The 21371-nt window shown below is 42.7% G+C and overlaps 1 protein-coding gene across 2 annotated transcripts in view; it reads right to left on the bottom strand.

Annotated features, from left to right (window-relative positions):
- The window catches only part of LOC106584596 (cadherin EGF LAG seven-pass G-type receptor 1), a 91471-nt gene that overhangs the window by 23168 nt on the left and 46932 nt on the right, over nucleotides 1–21371 (bottom strand). For both annotated transcript variants that reach the window (XM_014170067.3, XM_082968109.1), the window contains exons 6-9: nucleotides 7228–7385; nucleotides 6450–6613; nucleotides 6059–6184; nucleotides 82–248 (exon numbers count right to left, since the gene is read on the bottom strand). In XM_014170067.3, coding sequence (XP_014025542.3) covers nucleotides 82–248; nucleotides 6059–6184; nucleotides 6450–6613; nucleotides 7228–7385 — 615 coding nt within the window. The remainder of the gene's footprint in view (nucleotides 1–81; nucleotides 249–6058; nucleotides 6185–6449; nucleotides 6614–7227; nucleotides 7386–21371) is intronic.

Raw genomic sequence — 21371 nt, 5'->3', positions numbered from 1 at the left:
GCTTAGCCTTTACCCAGCATTAATAACATGGAGGAAGGCCCTGGGTGTTGTGTAGGCTCTGGGCTACCCGGCTCCACTCACCAGAAGGTGTATCTTGGAGAAGTCCCCAGCGTTGGCCTGCAGCAGGGTGCCAGAGCTCTGCCTGGTTCTGAACATCAAGCCCATGTACCAGGGCACACTGATGGTGACCTCTGGCTCTCGCCACCACACCAGGGCATGGCCGTCAAAGTGTTGCGGGGAGGGCATGACTGGAGGAAGGGAAACAGATAGGGACACTTCAGTTGGAGAACCAACAAGAGTAAAATGAATACAAGTAAACTTTTACTTATTGACTAGGTCCTTTCTAGGCTTGTTCCAAACAGCCTGACTAAATCCTGACTACAAATCCATGGCAACACATCCAGGGGCTATCATTACATCATTGCCATACAGGTAGTTCTTCTGTGTGTATGGTCTTGCAGACGATGAGCTCAGCAGTAAAAGTTGTGGATAGAGTCTGTACTTGTTCATTGCTTCCCGTGAAATGGTGATTGATGGGTCGTTCCACGAAATGAGTGCCTTTTGCGTCACTTTGATACTGTAAGTAGAAATTGTAAACCAATATTGAAATTTAAAAGCCTGTTATATTAAATTAAGTGCCCTTTAATATAGACCACAAGGACAACTCAATAAATGTGATTTTTTTTATGAATAAAGGCTTGCTAAAGTGCCAATGTTCAGCATTTTGACATGTCTCTCCATCAACCCTGTGTCACTTCTAGGAAGATTTTATTAAACCACTTAATAACAACATTTCTCCAGGTTTCACCATCATTGTAAAGCCCTAGTTATTTTGTTGTTTTGACAAAGTAATTTCTGAAGATTATAATTATTTTGTGATTACTGATTTACTTACATCTGTCCTTTAAGGTTAACCCTGTTAAGTGACCTGAACTCTTGTTTTAATGTGGTGAAACTATTCCTTAAAAAAGAAAAAAAAATCTAAAGAAAGATTGAACATATAACAGTCAAAAGCAGGTGAGCTGTTTCTACTCTTTTTGGCCATTTCCTGGTGTTTTGTGGTGGAAAACTGAGCCGGTTGAGCATAACTTGTCAACCCCGTTACTCATAGATAGACAAGCTAGAAATGTTTAACAATTTCCTTTTTTTTGTGAAGCTTGCCTTCAATTGCCACTCTCTATTGCACACAACATGTTTCCATGTTGGCTGATTTAATAAGAAATGGTCATCCCTGTTACGGTCAACCCTGTTACTTTATTTGGCACTTAATAGGCACTTACTATAGTACTTTTTTCATTTAATCTCTTGAGATGAGAAAACTCGTTTTTTTTATGGTTGAACATGTAAAATGACAGAATGTAAAAATGAGGTGAAATCCAAAGTTTTACTTCTCAAAAGGCTCCGAATCGGTGGAATGACCCTATTATTGTGATTCACAATCATGAAACTGTTTGTTATACAGTGCATTCGTAAAGTTTTCAGACCCCTTGACTTTTTCCACATTATACCTTATTTACATAAGAATTCAGACCCTTTGCTATGAGACTCTAAATTGAGCTCAGGTGCATCCTGTTTCCATTGATCATCCTTGAGATGTTTCCACAACTTGATTGGAGTCCACCTGTGGTAAATTCAATTGATTGGACATGATTTGGAAAGGCACACCCCTGTCTAAATAAGGTCCCACAGTTGACAGTGCATGTCAGAGCCATGAGGTCAAAGAAATTGTCCGTAGAGCTCCGAGACAGGATTGTTTCGAGAGAACAGATCTGGGGAAAGGTACCGAAACATTGTGCAGCATTGAGGGTCCCCAAGAACACATTGGCCTCCATCATTATTAAATGGAAGAAGTGTGGAACCACCAATACTTTTCTTAGAGCTGACCGCCAAACTGAGCAATCGGGGGAGAAGGGCCTTGGTCAGGGAGGTGACCAAGAACCTGACGGTCACTCTGACAGAGCTCCAGAGTTTCTCTGTGGTGATGGCAGAACCTTCCAGATGGACAAGGATCTCTGCAGCACTCCTACCAATCAGGCTTTTATGGCTAGATGGATGCCACTCCTCAGTAAAAGGCACATGACAGCCCACTTGGAGTTTGCCAAAAGGCACCTAAAGGACTCTCAGACCATGAGAAACAAGATTCTCTGGTCTGATGAAACCAAGATTGAACTCTGGAGGAAACCTGACACCATCCCTACAATGAAGCATGGTGGTAGCAGCATTATGCTGTAGGGATGTTTTTCAGCGACAGGGACTGGGAGACTAGTCAGGATCGAGGAAAAGATGGACGGAGCAAAGTACAGAGAGATCTTTGATGAAAACCTGCTCCAGATTGGGGCGAAGGTTCACCTTCCAACAGGACAACGACCCTAAGCACACAGCCAAGACAACGCAGGAGTGGCTTCGGGACAGGTCTCTGAACATCCTTGAGTCGCCCAGCCAGAGCCCGGACTTCAACCCGATCTCACATGTTTGGAGAGACCTGAAAATAGCTGTGCAGCGATGCTACGCATCCAACCTGACAGAGCTTGAGAGAATCTGCAGAGAAGAATTGGGAGAAATTCCCCAATACAGGTGTGCCAAGCTTGTAGCGTCATACCCAAGGAGGCTCGAGGCTGTAATCGCTGCCAAAGTTTGCAAACATTTCTAAAAACCTGTTTTTGCTTTGTCATTATGTTTTTTTTTTGTGTAGATTGACGAGGGGGGAAAAAAACTATTTAATAAATTTTAGAATAAGGCTGTAACGTAACAACATTTGAAAAATGTACATACTGTACAAACACACAAATCTTCAGTATCACATTCTTGTAAGAACATTGATTTTGATGAGATTGAGAAACACACGTGGACACACCTAGATTAACCTGAGACATATAGAGACATCCCACCAGGTCATTGGTTGCAACAGAGTTTACACTCACTGTGTCCTTTTAAGGTGCTTCTATAAATTGGGTCAAACTAAGCCTTCTGAAAAAATAAAGCTATTTGACATGTTTTATTTATTTAATTTTGGGGTGGGGGGTAGATCAGCTTTAATATTACAGATAGATTGAAGGATCTATCTATCATTGTCTGCATAATTTCTAATCACCCCTACCCTACCATCCCTACCCTAATTGACAACAAAACTTCTACTGCTACTTACAGCTATTTTGCTCAGATCTATGGTACCTATAGTTAAAGTAACTTTTTTTTTTAAATAATCTCCCACCCCATGTAATTTAATCACTCACAAATTCATAGAAAGAGCTATGGATGCAAGGATTGACAATTAATGATATACAAATGTGACTCACAGTAGTGCAATTTGTATGTAAACTTAGATATTTTATCAAAATTTGTTTCTGGGGCAGAAATGCCTTCTGGAACATGTAAACTTTCATGTGCCTTAGTAACAAACTTGTATGCAATCTGGAAATACAAATACAATTGTTAAATTACGAGCCTAGTTGGATTATCCATGGAAACCAGTCTCAACGTCAACAGTGAAGAGGGGACTCTGGGATGCTGACCTTCTAGGCATCTTAATATTTTCTTTTTTTGGCCAGTCTGAGATATGGCTTTTTCTTTGCAACTCTGCCTAGAAGGCCAGAATCCTGGAGTCAAAAATCAAATCAAATCAAATCTTATTTGTCACGTGCGCAGAATACAACAGTATTATACAGTGAAATGTTTACTTACAGGCTCTAGCCACAGTGCAAAAAAGGTATTAGGTGAACAATGGGTAAGTAAAGAAATAAAAACAACAGTAAAAAGACAATGAAAAATAACAGTAGCGAGGCTATATACAGGCACCGGTTGGTTGGGTCAATTGAGGCATATATGATAAACAGAGAGTACCAGCAGTGTAAAACAGGGGTGGGGGGGCACACAATGCAAGTAGTCCGGGTAGCCATTTGATTACCTGTTCAGGAGACTTATGGCTTGGGGGTAAAAACTGTTGAGAAGCCTTTTTGTCCTAGACTTGGCACTCCGGTACAGCTTGCCATGCAGTAGTAGAGAGAACAGTCTATGACTGGGGTGGCTGGGGTCTTTGACAATTTAAAGGGCCTTCCTCTGACACAGCCTGGTATAGAGGTCCTGGATGACAGGCAGCTTAGCCCCAGTGATGTACTGGGACGTACGCACTACCATCTGTAGTGCCTTGCGGTCGGAGGCAGAGCAATTGCCGTACCAGGCAGTGATGCAACCAGTCAGGATGCTCTCGATGTTGCAGCTGAAGAACCTTTTCAGGATCTGAGGACCCATGACAAATCTTTTAGTTTCATGAGGGGGAATAGGCTTTGTCGTGCCCTCTTCACGACTGTCTTGGTATGTTTGGACCATTCTAGTTTGTTGGTGATGTGGACACCAAGGAACTTGAAGCTCTCAACCTGCTCCACTACAGCCTCGTTGATGAGAATGGGTCCTCCTTTCCTGTAGTCCACAATCATCTCCTTAGTCTTGGTTACGTTGAGGGATATGTTGTTATTCTGGCACCACCTGGCCAGGTCTCTGACCTCCTCCCTATAGGCTGTCTCGTCGTTGTCGGTGATCAGGCCTACCACTGTTGTGTCGTCAGCAAACTTAATGATGGTGTTGGAGTCGTGCCTGGCCATGCAGTCGTGGGTGAACAGGGAGTACAGGAGGGGACTGAGCACGCACCCCTGGGGAGCTCCAGTGTTGAGGATCAGTGTGGCAGATGTGTTGCTACCTACCCTCACCACCTGGGGGCGGCCCGTCAGGAAGTCCAGGATCCAGTTGCAGAGGGAGGTGTTTAGTCCCAGGATCCTTAGCTTAGTGATGAGCTCTGAGGGTACTATGGTGTTGAACGCTGAGCTGTAGTCAATGAATAGCATTCTCACGTAGGTGTTCCTTTTGTCCAGGTGGGAAAGGGCAGTATGGAGTGAAATAGAGATTGCATCATCTGTGGATTTGTTTTGGCGGTATGCAAATTGGAGTGGGTCTAGGGATTCTAGGATAATGGTGTTGATGTGAGCCATTACTAGCCTTTCAAAGCACTTCATGGCTACGGACGTGAGTGCTACGGGTCTGTAGTCATTTAGGCTGCTTGCCTTTGTGTTCTTGGGCACAGGGACTATGGTCTGCTGTCGTAGGAAGAAGAGGACCAAGGTGCAGCGTGTGTGTCGTTCCGCATTTTATTTACTCTGTGAAACTATGCAATACATAAATAAACTGAATGAACAAAACAAACCGTGACGCAGAGGTGAAACAACCACTACTCAAAAATAATTACCCACAAAACCCAGGTAGAAAAACCCCTACTTAAGTATGATCTCCAATTAGAGACAACGAGGACCAGCTGCCTCTAATTGGAGATCATCTCAAACAAACCAACATAGAAATACAAAAACTATAACCTAACAACATAGAAATAGAACACATAGAATAAACCCCCCTGTCATGCCCTGACCTACTCTACCATAGAAAATAACAGCTTACCATGGTCAGGACGTGACAACCATAAACTATGAATTGCTCTCCTACCTCTATATACTGCATTAGTCAACTATAGACATAAAAACAAGCATTGCAACTGACAAGTACCACTGACTGCACCATAATGCTTCTGGGTAATAATCAGATCACCAATTATATGTAATAGTGGTCATTTGGACCTGGGCCAAGTGTAAATACTTTTAAAAATCCTTCCTTCCTTCCTTAAGGATAGGTGAAAACCAGGTTACCATCAGTCTATTACTTCCACCAATAAGGCCAGTTGACATCTGTGATTACCTCAAGCAGGCAGGGATGGAAGGATGCATTAGTAAAGTACTCCAACAGGTCCAGAGGTAGGGTCAGTGTTTATGTGGAATGTAGGAATGTGGAGATTCAGGAAACTTGTCCACATTGACCTTGTCTGTTTACTCACCGCTAGCCTTGAAGAGCGTGACTGAAACTTTTTGAACTCCATTAATTATGAGACACACAATAAAACACATAGCTACATACACCCAGGGCACATGCACACACACATGCAGGATATGCAGACTGACACACAACCGTACAGGAAACCCCCAAAAAATATATCCAATACACTTTTCCTAAAATCCTTTACCTTGTTCACAGTTCTTCCCTCCGTAACCCAGGGGACAGCCACAGCTGTACGTGCTCCACTTGTTCACACAGACTCCTCCATTCAGACACACATGTTGAGTGCAGAAGTCCTTCTTCGCTGCGCACCCTGAATACAGACATGTAATACAGGCTTATGATAATCAGTGGAATCAATAGGGTTAGACAAAAATATCTAACTATTACGTTGAAATATGCCATTTAGCAGACGCTTTTATCCAAAGCAACTTAGTCATGGGTGCATACATTGTACATTCAGGGTTGTCCCAAGAATCGAACCCACTATCCTGGCGTTACAAGCACCATGCTCTACCAACTAAGCTACAGATGACAACTATCAAATGAATATCACACATGCGAGGATTAGAACAGACCTGCGGCCGTGCCATTGTTGGCCACATAACTGGCCATGTCCACAGGCTTGCTGTCTATAGTCAGGTCTCTCATGCAGCCCACAAAGTCTCGGTTCCGGACGGGGAAATCCTCCGGCAGGTTGGGAACACCGCCCAGAAGTAGTGGACCGGTCAGGTCCAGAGACCTAGAGATGGACATCATAGAACAACCATCAACTGGGTCTGATTCTGAGTGGAGAGTCAAGACCTTTTGTTATGAATATGATTCTCTGATTGACATTACAGTGCACCAATCACGCTACAACCACACTAGAACATTGTTATTAACATTGTGACTCAACACACAAACCAAAAGGCAAAGAGAAAGGCTGATCAAGCCTCTTACAACTACTTTACCCCTGCATCAAAACCTCCACTGTTTAGTGGGACCAATGCTGGCGTAACCTGAACTCATAAGTTATGAAAAAAATGCACTGCTCGCATATAACAAAATGCCCTCTATTGTCAAATCTTGTGATTTACTAATACCCAACAACCTTTTCCCTAGCAGGGGGCGATTTACATTTGAATAAGAAACACATTTAGATATGGGCATTTGCATAAGAATAAAGAATCACGAGGTTAAGAAGTGAATAGGACATGCTAATACTGATGTAGGTTTTATGTCTACTGCATGAGAACTTGCTAAGATGTAATATGGGAAACCAAATGGTCAATTGCTGTCACTTTCCACTTGAGGGGAGAAAAGCTAAGATTGGTCCGACAGGTGGCTGGATAAACCCTATGAGACTGCACTCACTTCTTCTGTCCTGTCTGTATGCCCTGGGCGGCACAAGAGTAGTTCCCGATCTGGCCACCAAAGCCAATTGCCATGGCGATGTCGCAGTCGTCCACAGCAACGACTGCCACCTTCTCTCCTGATGGTCCGTGGGGGATGCCAAGGTGACCAATATTGGGCTGGAAAGAGAAGGGAGGTCATATGAAATGTAAGGACGTCGCAGCTAATAAACTAAGGTACCAATATCCAGTGAGAAAATTGGGGCTTTCAGCCATACAAGTGAGGAACCATACTGTCGTTCTTGGAAGGGGACCATCTTCTCGATGACTAATGAAGGTCATGGTTTTCCCTTTTTGAAGCGCAGGACTGTTTGTTTGGTGCTACAGTATTTGGGGATAGCAGAACCCCTGGGCTCAAGCCCAGCGTGAAGAGGCTGTTATCGCTCAGTGAAGCTGAGGTGCCGTTGATTGAATGGAGTGTAATTGGATTATGAGAGGGGGACACTGGTGGGTGAAGAGATACCATAGACTGAGAACACCATTCTATGTCAAATCCTCCCCTGGGACCCCAGTTTCCACCAAGTGGCAACAACAATTGGAGATATCGTCAGCAACTGTCAGTGTTAACCCCCCTGCTGCCCTTTTTCAAGCTATTAACACCACATCCACCTAGTTCTCCCCAAGCAGCGTCACGTTCAGTGACCTTATTTCACCTCAATGTGTATCTGTGCGTGCAAATACAAACTCTGTATGTGTGTTTCTATCAAACTGTATGTCTGTGTGTGTGTCTGTCTGTGTGTGTGTGTCTATCTGTGTGTGTGTGGACCTTCGATCTCTTTCCTGTGGGGATGTGACATTGCAGGGAGGATGACCTGTGCAACTGCAGGTGTGACAACAGGAAGAGGTACAACAATATTGTAGGAACAGCTGTTTCTTTTAGAGATGCATGCTGAGACTTTAGTACAAACCAAACTCAATTGCTCATTGTAATGTGTTTAAGAGTAATCTCCCTGGTCGAAATATCAGGCTAGTCACAATAATCACATTACTTCCCCCCCCAATAGTCATATAGACTACGATCAATCTCTGAGACATTCCCTAATTGATGACAGCATTCCAGGTGTCACAAGTCAAACGGAGGATGCCCATTGGGTGCTAAGAGTCGAGTTTCAGACAACTGATTACTCTAGCAGGGATGACATTCCACACAATGAGCATATCAGATTCCCTGATGACATATTTGCTTAAATATTCTGGGTTGGTGGAAAATAGAGGACTTCACGCTCTAACTGTTGGCCTTTCAAGCCCCATTGCCAAGATTCATGCTAAAAGCTACCAACATGTGATCAAAGCAACTTTGTTGTGAAGTGTCCAAATATCCCCTACTGAGTAACAGCACAGGATACGAATAAGACTGTTACTTCTGAAAACACCTCCATTCAGGAATTGGGATGATCATTATAATTCCCACCAAGAGCATATTTCTGTTGGTGGGATTAAGCTCTTGGGAACGTCTGTCATCTACGTTTAATCTCCAGACGCCCAAGTCTTTATCTCTCTAATCTGTCAACTGTGTGTCTGCTAGTAGAGGTAGTGTTTCTGGCAAACATCACTTCTCCTCCTTCCCTCCACACTAGAGACATTACCTTGTCCTGCATTGTTGGTGCTCGGAGTTTAAGAATTTCACTGTACCATGTAATTACATCTGCAGCCCTGTAAATGTGACTATTAAAATCTGTAATATAATCTGTAAAACAAAGATGCCCTACTTTAACCGAGTTTAGCAGAGACCAACATTTAACTCAACCTTTTAGCAGACAATTCATTTAACTTAAAAAAAACAATAGCAATTTTCCCATTGAACTGCAGAGACTTGAGACTCCACTGGTTTATAGTTGAATGTAGACATTTTGATGTATACCACTGTCCGTTTCCCCTCTCTCTTGGTCATTTATTCTGAACATGAAAACAACACCATGGAACAAAGATAAAGACGTATCACTCTTCTCTCATCCAGCCAAGCCTTGATAAATACAGACTTTCACTTTGGAATGGTGAGGACTATAATCTATAGCCTTGAAATGTACCTAATGTACACCTACTGGACAATAGGCAAACATGAAGCATAAGTTGTAAGCAATGTTCCCTCAAAACATTTTCCTCACTGAGAAAATGTCAGGTCTGCTGAGCGCAAACTTGAACGTTGTGAAAATTCTGTGCAACTTCCGGCGTGCGTTTACTCTGAACACTGAGGCTGTACTCGGTTTAAGTTAGTTTTAATAGTGGTCAAGGCGGCTACTGTGGCTATTTAACCATAATGCAAGCCTACCTGAGTGGCCTACCATTAAAAACAATGGAGAAAATGCATCCCATAACATTTTAACATGGAAATAGCTGTTCTATCATTCAGTCTACAGTAGCAGCCAATGTGTGGTGTTCAATGTAGGTCTACATTCCATGAGACTATTGAAGAAAACATGTAGGGCTTGACATTAACCTGTTTATCCACTTGTCCTTCAGACATGTAGGTGACTGAAAATGCTGTTGTGTTGTTTGATGCAAGAAACCACTTTACAAAATACAATGCATCATTATTTCCATACCATTATTACAGAAAATCAGACAAATGATGCTATCCTCTGCCTATTGGCTACTCTCAAAATACAACACTGGCCCTGTAAGACAAAAAAAAAAGATTGTTGTGCTCTTGTAGGAAGCAATCACTCCCCCATTGCTGACTACAAATAATCTATAACTGGGCTAATAACTCAGTAACTAGCAAAGGATATGAACAAATGTACAAATGTGCACATGTCACTACATGTACAGTACCAGTCAGTTTGGACACACCTACTCATTCAAGGGTTTTTCTTTATTTGTACTATTTTATACATTGTAGAATAATAGTGAAGACATCAAAACTATGAAATAACACACATGGACTCATGTAGTAACCAAAAAAAGTGTTAAACAAATCAAAATAGATTTTAGATTCTTCAATGTAGCCACCCTTTGCCTTGACGACAGCTTTGCACACTCTTGGCATTCTCTCAACCAGCTTCATTAGGTAGTCACCTGGAACGCATTTCAATTAACAGGTGTTCCTTGTTAAAAGTTAATTTGATAGTGTTGACTAACGGGAAAAACTAGAAAGTTGAGTGAAGTTCAATCTCGTGCTTCTCTGCGCAGGCTGATATTTCTTCTGCAGCAGTCCTGGGGGAGCTGGGCTCCCGCTAACGCGCGCAGCTTAGGGGAAACATTGGTCCTAAGGCTAGGTTACAACATAGGCTATATGATCGCCAGTTTGGTAATAGGCACCACTAGGTTTACACAGTACACTGAGCAATGTGAAAGCATCATAGTGAAAGACCACAGGCCCTGGGGAGAAATGAATCATGAAGTAATTCTGTTGACAGAGGAGAGGCCTGAACATTGTACTACAATGTAGCTACTGCAATACTAACATTGTCTTGCTCTTTTCACACAATACATTCTACCCAGTTCAAAAGTTTCCAAATTTGCATACTGAATTGAAATAACTTGATTATGGACCAATCACAAATGCCTGCTGCACTCCACACTACTTTATATTGTTCTGGCCTTCATTAATAACTGCAGAGTAACATAGATACTACTCTTTGGGCATCTGTTTCCTTTATCCCTCTTTTCTCATGGTTGGGATATGGGGGGTAGATAAAAAGGTAGTAAATTGACTGTGTTTGCCATCTGTTTGTGCTGTTCTGGTTTAGCTTTCAGACCTCTGGGCTCTGATAGAAGGGACCTGGAAGACTGTTGTTGCAGAGCCCTGGACTGTTTGGTTTGGCACTATGTTTAATATGAGAGAGGGCATACTCAGAATAGAGCTCTTACTAGCCTAATTATAGCAAAACTACTGTAAAGTATACAAGATCTCCCTTGTTGTTGCCATATACAGGCTGCATTCTATTCACATTATGTCACCATGTCAAGGTCAATCCAAACAACAGGAACTCAGTGACACTTGTTCCCCTCTCTTTTCCACACATTCCAAACAAACACTCTCATAAATTCAGACATGAATCACGTGTGTTCCATCTTCCTGTCCGCTAGGAAAGCCTGAGTACAAAACAATCACTAAAACAATGCTTTTAGCATATCTTCTCCAAAATGTGCAGAATGTGCTGAATGATGAAAATTCTAAACCATGTCTGTATGTGTGTGTGTGCGTATGTGTGTGTCTGCATAAGTGCGTGCATGCGTGTGCATATGATGCAGATGGTGCATGCCACGGCTGTGAAGGCCAGGATGAACAAGACAAACAACTAGCTGCTCTATCCCTCTCTTGTATTGAGAGTGAAAGTACAGAGTTTCTAAACCCAGAGGCGCAACATCACCAGACTTCTGGGAACCCTTGGGAAGCAGACCAAGCAGACCAGGCCGGGGTTTAGAGAAGTCAATGAGAGAAGTGAAACATTCTTCCTCAGATGTACATTTTCTTGAAATCTAAAGGCATAACCTAGATTTGAGCCAATGTCTTAAGTAGTTGAACTTGGTATTACTCCAACCTCGTGAAACTGACGAACTGACACATTTTGATTTTCATCAAAAACAACTTTTTATCAAAGAAGTGCCTTTGATTAGATGGCCTGCACATGTACAGTTTGGAGCAAAATGACCTGTTAAACCCGATTATGTGTTTCTACGCATGAGCTTAGCTAGCCAACGTCGCCATGATCGCCTACAAGTGTGATCGGGGATTTCCATTGGAGAAGCAGTTTAAGCCTAACTTTATACTGAACTGTCTTAAAAGTAGGGGTGAAAAGGTTCACAAAACTCATGGTTCGGTACGATACGGTACAGTGGTGTCACGGTTCGGTACGGTTTCGATACATCGACAAAATCAACGCCTGAGAAATATGTAATTGGTATTTAGATTTTCGATTTATTATAATAGTAAACATGGGTAGCTTGAATTCCCAGGAGCATTTGGAAACAAAGGGACAACAAAAAACAGCAGTGCCTGCCTTATAACATGAAATAAAATAATCATTTAAAACAGAACTTCAACAAGAGTGTATAGTCCAGCAGCATATATCAACATTAAGTCACATAGCAGTGCCTTAAACAAAATAGGACCACTTAAGACTGGTTACTTGACAAAAATAAAAAATAAAAACATTTTAATCAGATTTCCAAGTTTTTCTTTAAGAAGATTAGTCTATCCACATTATCTGCAGTGAGCACAGATCGGCTTGCTGTGACAATGTCAGCCGCTGTGGAGAATACCCTCTCGCTAGGGACAGAGATCCCAGGCACAGCTAGGTAGCGCCTTGCTAAAATGGCAATATGAGGGTATATTAACTCTTTGGTCTTCCACCATGTAAGTGGATCAGCATCCATGGGAATACAGTCCACTTCCCTGTATGAGGTCACCTCCTCCTCTATGACCTTGACCTTTGACTTGGTTCCCTGCTCCTGGGTCGTGAGCAACACCCCAAAAAGCTCAGCCATGGCAGACTTATTTTCTGGAGGAGAACCCCTGTCTGCCGTCTTTGGTGTTGGCTCCTGTGGTATCTGTGGCTTGACCCTGTAGAATTAAATTAGATGAAAATTACTATCTCTGAAGTGGCTTTAAAAATATGATTTGTTGTTAGAAATATACATCAGACACTATTATGACAATTACAATTATTACTTTATAATTAATTGTAAAATCACTAATTAATAAAATAATAAATGTCACATTAACAAAATAAAACAAAATAAATGCAATACCTGTTGTATATTGGTCACGATCTCTGCTGTGAGTTCATTGTAGACTCTCAGACGAGCAGCATCCAGGTGCAGCAGGGACTTGAACCGGGGGTCCACAGCGGTGCTCTTGTGTAAGAAGTCTTGGACACCAGGGTCAGCATATCTAGGCTCCAGGTTAACTCTGATAGCAGTCTTGACATCCCTTACTGCGGGTTCATCTTCATCAGATGCCACCATTGATTTCAGGATCACTGCTTTCCATGCCGTCCCTAGGAGGGGTTGTGCCGTGGCGGAGATCTTTGTGGGCTATACTCGGCCTTGTCTCAGGATGGTAAGTTGGTGGTTGGAGATATCCCTCTAGTGGTGTGGGGGCTGTGCTTTGGCAAAGTGGGTGGGGTTATATCCTGCCTGTTTGACCCTGTCCGGGGGTATCATCGGATGGGGCCACAGTGTCTTCTGACCCCTCCTGTCTCAGCCTCCAGTATTTATGATGCAGTAGTTTATGTGTCGGGGGGCTAGGCTCAGTCTGTTATATCTGGAGTATTTCTCCTGTCTTATCCGGTGTCCTGTGTGAATTTAAGTATGCTCTCTCTAATTCTCTTTCTTTCTTTCTTTCTTTCTTTCTTTCTTTCTTTCTTTCTTTCTTTCTTTCTTTCTTTCTTTCTTTCTTTCTTTCTTTCTTTCTTTCTTCTTCTTTCTCTTGGAAGACCTGAGCCCTAGGACCATGCCTCAGGACTACCTGGCCGTGCTGCTGCTCCAGTTTCAACTGTTCACCGGACGTGCTACCTGTCCCAGACCTACTGTTTTCAACTCTCTAGAGACAGCAGGAGCGGTAGAGATACACTGAATGATCAGCTATGAAAAGCCAACTGACATTTACTCCTGAGGTGCTGACATGTTGCACCCTCGACATCCACTGTGATTATTATTATTTGACCCTGCTGGTCATCTATGAACATTTGAATATCTTGGCCATGTTCTGTTATAATCTCCACCCGGCACAGCCAAAAGAGGACTGGCCACCCCTCATAGCCTTGTTCCTCTCTAGGTTTCTTCTTAGGTTCTGGCCTTTCTAGGGAGTTTTTCCTAGCCACCGTGCTTCTACACCTGCATTGCTTGCTGTTTGGGGTTTTAGGCTGGGTTTCTGTACAGCACTTTGAGATATCAGCTGATGTAAGAAGGGCTTTATAAATAAATTAGATTTCATTTCATTTGATAGACAGGACCATGGAAACTGATGGAATTATCTCACTGTTTTGAGAGGTTTGCACACTTTGATAACTTCCTCTGCTAGTCTTATATAATTTTCAGACAAAGTCACAATATCTTTGACATTCTTCCTCACAGCTTGATCAGTCAGTGTAGAATACACCGCAACTTTCTGCTCAAGGTATCTCTCAGCCATGTCATGGCTTGAATTCCATCTAGTAGGGACATCTTGGATTAGTTTGTGGTTTGGCAGCTCCAGCATCTCCTGTTTGTCTTGAAACATGTGCAGCAGATGTGGTTTTATGAAAGAAGGATACCACCTTCCTGATCTTTGCTAGGAGGCGAGAGATTGGATTCACTGACATTGCTTTTTGAGATGCTAGATTAATAACGTGAGCAAAGCATCCTGTCTGTGGCCCCAATCCAGCTAACGCAACTGAATTTACAATATTTCTAGCGTTGTCAGTGGTCACATGAATCGTTACATTATCCCTCTCCAACTTCCACACTGCAACTACTTCCCTTAGCTCTTCCCCCAAGTTTACACTGGTGTGACTACTCTCAAGGGGACGTGTTTGAAGGACATGGCTTTTTATCTCCCACTCTTCCGTAATGAAATGAACCGTTACAGTAAAGTAGCTCTATCTAGCTCTAGACGTCCAACTGTCTGTTGTTAGAGCAACAGACCGCGTTTCTGACAACTCGCTCTCAAGTTGTTTTTTTGTATAAGGCAGGTATTCATGTCTGGGCAAAATGTGTACGGGAAGGAAAATTGAAGCGCGGCTCGATCACTTTAAACATGTTTCTGAACCCCGCATTCTCTACCACAGAGAAAGGGCTCATATCTGCCGCTATGAATTTTGCTGTCGCTGCGTTGATTTCTTTAGCCCTACCGGAGTCAGCTGCATATTGTTGTCTGAAGGCCGTGGGGAGAAGTGGTTGCCGTTTCATTTTTTCGCCTATTCCCACCGATTGGCACTTTGGGGTGATGTCGGCGCAAATGAGTAGTCATGTTACTCGTATTGCCACTCGAATATGCTATCAGCAATGAACAGAGCCTACATGTTGTAGACATTTTATCCACCATATAGTTATAGTTTACAGGGAAACCGAAATGTTCCCAGACGGCAGACCTGAATGATACTGGGGCGTCTTCAAGTTCTGGCTCGCCATGTTGCTCCTTTGCATTTAGCTAACTGCTAATTCCTTCATAAGCTAATTGCTGCTATGACGGTCTCTCAGCTCTGTTCTCGCTGGAGTGAAATAACTAATGAGCGGAGCTGCAGACAACTATAAACAACTTTATTACTATGTGGATATTTTTCACACGTTAATTTATACGCCATTGGTTTATGCAATCATTTTTTTTTTTTACAATAAAATATATATATATTTTCCTAGCTATAATATATGATTCATGTATTGTTCGGTTCGCAGTGCGTACCGTGCACCGTGGACCCTGTACCGAACGGTTCAATTCGAATACACCTACCATTTTACCCCTACTTAAAACCCTTTCCTGCAGTCGAATGACCAAAGCGCCCTCTAATGGCCTAATAGAGCGAAGTTATTCATATTTTTAATAATTTCATAATTAATACACTTTTTTTGTTTTTATGTAGAGAATCTACTTCAAAGAATCTATTTCAAATGGTTTTGTTATATTTCAGTCTTCTGTGATGTATATAAAGTGTAATATTGGGATGCAAACTCAACATGTAATATATATCTGACATGGTACAGTCCTCTTTTTTTAAGCCCATAAGGGTGTGAGGTGTATACTTTTGTGGATTTGTATAAGACTGCCAAGAAACACTGTGTGACCCTGATTTAGCACATATGTTGAAGAGAAGGGGGTTGGGAATTGTTCAAATATTTCAAGTTCTGCTGGATAGTCACAAAGAAAACTTTCAATCAACATCCCAAAAAAAGGTATTCAACTAAAGTTTCAAACCAAACCAGATTGAATCCTCTTTCTTGATCAATAATGAGATTTCAAAATCTTAGAAGGGACTAAATATGTTCTAACAGAGTAAATAGGTAACGGCTGGTGTCGTAGTGGGACCCCAAGCCACTCACTGTCGGGCGACCCCTCCGAGAATGACCCCACAGGGGAAGAGTGCCCGGCCAGGGCTTGTGTGGCTCAATGGGGAGTGAACATGAAGTCAGGAGAGGGAGCAGTACTCTCTCAGCTGCCCTTAACATCACAGGACGACACAGGCTAGTTTCCCTTCAGTTTCGAAAATTTTGCCATTTGTTTGTCGAAAGATATTTCGGATATGTCTGTAAAATTGACTGAAAAACATATTTATTTGAGACACTGTGCCACAGGTTTGGGGTCAATTCCATTTTAACATTTTAATTCCATTTTAACCAAATTCCATTTGGAATTTCAGTATACTTCCTGAATTGACTGGAGTTAAAAAGGAATTCACCCCAACCCTGTTAGATATTGTACACATGAAAATGGAATTGACCCAAACCATGTTAGATGTTGTACACATGAAAATGGAATCGATCCCAACCTTGTTAGATAGGGATGCACGATATATCGGTGAACATATCGGAATCGGACGAGATTAGCTAAAAATGGCAACGTCGGTATCAGCCGATATCTAGTTTAACGCCCAATGTGCAAAACCGATGTCAAAGCTGACGTGCATACCTATATAACGAAGGTACATAAAGTAATGATGCCACGTAAAATGTTGCGCTATATGTGCAACACAGCATTCCTAAACTAGCCCACAATGTCTGCTGTGTGGATCGAGCAGTCACCAAGTCAAGCAGTCATTTGAAAGAGTAAGAACATTTCAGCGAGACAACTCAAAGGCGAAATCCATTAAAGCCAAGATAATGGAATTCATTGCCCTTGACAATCAACCGTTGTCTGTTGTGGGTGATGTTGGCTTTCGCCGACTGGTCAAGCACTGGTTAACACTACCAAGTGTGCTATTTTTCCGATGTTACCCGGAGTTACACAGTAATAGCGTCAATGCTATTAGCTTAACGACATACACACTATGGAAAGCCATTTGGGTCTTTGCGTGTCAAAAAAGATTCAGTAGCACTGTCAAAGCTGTACAAAAAAGTCAGTAAACAAGCAAACACCGGCCACGAACGATGTGCTTACAATATCGCGTTGGTAATAAAGCATCATTTGTTTCGACCGCAACTTCTGGGGTAGCTAGCATTAGCTTGGTACCTAGCTAGCACCAATACAACCAGCCTGAAATTTAGGAATGATTTAGGAATCCTTGTGAGTAAGTATTAGCTAGGTTGCCACTTGTTGTTCGCCTATTGAAATTTAACTTCAGTTCATGAAAATAAATAGCTAGCCAGCTACTTAACCCTGTTGCCCAAAGCTAAAGTTATAAGCAGCCAGCTAGCTTCATCTGGCTAGTGAGGGTCGACCGGACTGGGGCGGTGTTGCAATCTACTGCAAAGATAGCCTGCAGAGTTCTGTATTACTATCCAGGTCGGTACCCAAACAATTAGAGCTTCTACTTAAAAAAATTCACCTTTCCAGAAACGAGTCTCTCACTGTTGCCGCTTGCTATAGACCTCCCTCTGCCCCCAGTTGTGCCCTCGACACCATATGTGAATTGTTTGCCCACCATCTATCTTCTTAGCTCGTGCTACTAAGTGACCTAAACTGGGACATGCTTAACACCCCAGCCATCCTACAATCTAAGCATGATGCCCTCAATCTCACACAAATTATCAATGAACCTACCAGGTACAACCTCAAATCCGTAAACACGGGCACCCTCATAGATATCATCCTAACTAACTCGCCCTCCAAATACACCTCTGCTGTTTTCAATGAAGATCTCAGTGATCACTGCCTCATTGCCTGTATCCGTAATGGGTCTGCGACCAAATGACCACCCCTCATCACTGTCAAACACACCCTAAAACACTTCTGCGAGCAGGCCTTTCTAATCTATCTGGCCGGGGTATCCTGGAATGACATTGGCCTCATCCCGTCAGTAGAGGAAGCCTGGTTATTCTTTAAAAGTGCCTTCCTCACCATCTTAAATAAGCATGCCCCATTCAAAAAAAATTGAACAAGGAAAAGATATAGTCCTTGGTTCACTCCAGACCTGTCTGCCCTTGACCAGCACAAAAACATCCTGTGGCATTCTGCAATAGCATCGAATATACACAGGCAGTTAGGAAAGCTAAGGCTAGCTTTTTCAAACAGAAATCTGCATCTGTAGTACAAATTTCAAAATGTTCTGGGACACTGTAAAGTCCATGGAGAATAAGAGCACCTCCTCCCAGCTGCCCACTGCTCTGAGGCTAGGAAACACTGTTACCACCGATAAATCCGCTATAAGCATTTCTCTATGGCTAGCCATGCTTTCCACCTGACTACTCCTACCCCGGTCAGCTGCCCGGCACCCTCCACAGCAACCCGCCCAAGCCCCCACCATTTCTCCTTCACCCAAATCCAGATAGCTGATGTTTGGAACCCTACAAATCAGCCGGGCTAGACAATCTGGACCCTCTCTTTCTAAAATTATCTGCCGAAATTGTTGCAACCCCTATTACTAGCCTGTTCAACCTCTCTTTCATATCGTCTGAGATTCCCAAAGATTGGAAAGCTGCCGCGGTCATCCCCCTCTTCAAAGGGGGTGACACTCTAGACACAAACTGCTACAGACCTATATCTATCCTACCCTGTCTTTCTAAGGTCTTCGAAAGCCAAGTTAACAAACAGATTTCCGACCATTTCGAATCCCACCGTACCTTCTCCGTTATGCAATCTGGTTTCAGAGCTGGTCATGGGTGCACCTCAGCCACGCTCAAGGTCCTAAACGTCATCATAACCGCCATCGATAAGAGACATTACTGTGCAGCTGTATTCATTGACCTGGCCAAGGCTTTTGACTCTGTCAATCACCACATTCTTATTGGCAGACTCAACAGCCTTGGTTTCTCAAATGATTGCCTCGCCTGGTTTAACAATTACTTCTCAGATAGAGTTCAGTGTGTCAAATCGGAGGGCCTGTTGTCCGGACCTCTGGCAGTCTCTATGGGGTGCCACAGGGTTCAATTCTCGGGCCGACTCTCTTCTCTGTATACATCAATGATGTCGCTCTTACTGCTGGTGATTCTCTGATCCACCTCTACGCAGACGACACCATTCTGTATACTTCTGGCCCGCACCTGCCCGACCGTCCAGCATCACTATTCTGGACGGCTCTGACTTAGAATACGTGGACAACTACAAATACCTAGGTGTCTGGTTAGACTGTAAACTCTCCTTCCAGACTCACATTAAGCATCTCCAATCCAAAATTAAATCTAGAATTGGCTTCCTATATCGCAACAAAGCATCTTTCACTCATGCTGCCAAACATACCCTCGTAAAACTGACCATCCTACCGATCCTCGACTTCGGCGATGTCATCTATAAAATAGCCTCCAACACTCTACTCAACAAATTGGATGCAGTCTATCACAGTTCCATCCGTTTTGTCACCAAAGCCCCATACACTACCCACCACTGCGACCTGTACGCTCTCGTTGGTTGGCCCTCGCTTCATACTCGTCGCCAAACCCACTGGCCACAGGTTATCTACAAGCCTCCGCTAGGTAAAGCCCCACCTTATCTCAGCTCACTGGTCACCATAGCAGCACCCACTCGTAGCAGCGCTCCAGCAGGTATATCTCACTGGTCACCCCCAAAGCCAATTCCTCATTTGGTCGCCTTTCCTTCCAGTTCTCTGCTGCCAATGACTGGAACGAACTGCAAAAATCACTGAAGCTGGAGACTCATATCTCCATCACTAGCTTTAAGCACCAGCTGTCAGAGCAGCTCACAGATCACTGCACCTGTACATAGCCCATCTGTAAACAGCCCATCTATCTACCTCATCCCCATACTGTATTTATTTATTTATCTTGCTCCTTTGCACCCCAGTATCTCTACTTGCACATTCATCTTCTGCACATCTACCATTCCAGTGTTTAATTGCGATATTGTAATTACTTCGCCACCATGGCCTATTTATTGCCTTAACTCCCTTATCTTACCTCATTTGCACTGTATATAGACTTTTCGTTTTCTTTTTGATCTACTGTATTATTGACTGTATGTTTTGTTTATTCCATGTGTAACTCTGTGTTGTTGTATGTGTCTAACTGCTATGCTTTATCTTGGCCAAGTCGCAGTTGCAAATGAGAACTTGTTCTCAAGTAGCCTACCTGGTTAAATAAAGGTGAAATAAAAAAATAAAAATGTGTTGTGAAGCTAGCCACAATAAGGATTAGGCACAATAGTGGAATTTGCGGGTTGCTTTCAAAATGAAAGTATGTCATTGACAGTGATGCAAATGAATACAAATAGTATAATTATGCCATACTTTTATTTTGAAGGTTAATCGCAAAGTCCACTATTGTGGCTAATCCTTATTGTGGCTAGCTTAACATAGATGGGTCCGACCCACCATTAATCAAATAAGAACTGTCTTATAAATTAGGGTTATTTTAGATGATGACATCTAGCTATATAGTTAGCTAGCTAACTATATAGCTACTGAAACAGATTACGAAACAGCACAGAAAGTAAGTGAAAGAAATAAGTTTTGATTATGTTTTACTGGTAATGGGGACATATGTAAATTCCAACAAAATAACTTTTTGGTCAGTGTGTGTGTGTGTGTGTGTGTGTGTGTGTGTGTGTGTGTGTGTGTGTGTGTGTGTGTGTGTGTGTAAACTTCAACTTCATCCCTATGGGACTCCCAATCACGGCCGGATGTGATACAGCCTGGATTTGAACGTGGGACTGTAGTGACGCCTCTTGCACTGAGATGCAGTGCATTAGACCACTGCGTCTACGTGTGTGTGTTAACTATTTAACTGTACTAGAATGATTAAAAGGCCGCAACATTTTTTTATATTGGTAATCGGTATCTTTTTTTTGGCAAGTAAAATATTGGATATCGGTATCGTCCAAAAATGTCATATCGTTGCATCACTAATGTAGATGTTGTACACATGGGGAAATGTGTAAACCAGAAGACAGTCTAGGACCAGGCTCATGTTCTTACAGCTTACAAAATGATAGTGTATGTCTGCATATGACCAACTATGAATGTATGTATGAGTAGGGGCACCGTAGTACATTCTCACACTACTGGGTCATTTTCAAAGGTTTAGCAAGGCTAAAAACAACTAATATCTTTCCAGGAACAGTACTCTCAGTGGGTTCCA

This window comes from Salmo salar, chromosome 23 (genome assembly GCF_965601325.2).
Source record: "Salmo salar chromosome 23, fSalSal1, whole genome shotgun sequence".
NCBI classification, from domain to species: domain Eukaryota; kingdom Metazoa; phylum Chordata; class Actinopteri; order Salmoniformes; family Salmonidae; genus Salmo; species Salmo salar.
Note: the sequence above shows the minus strand (reverse complement) of the source record. Positions and strands in the feature narration are given on the sequence as shown.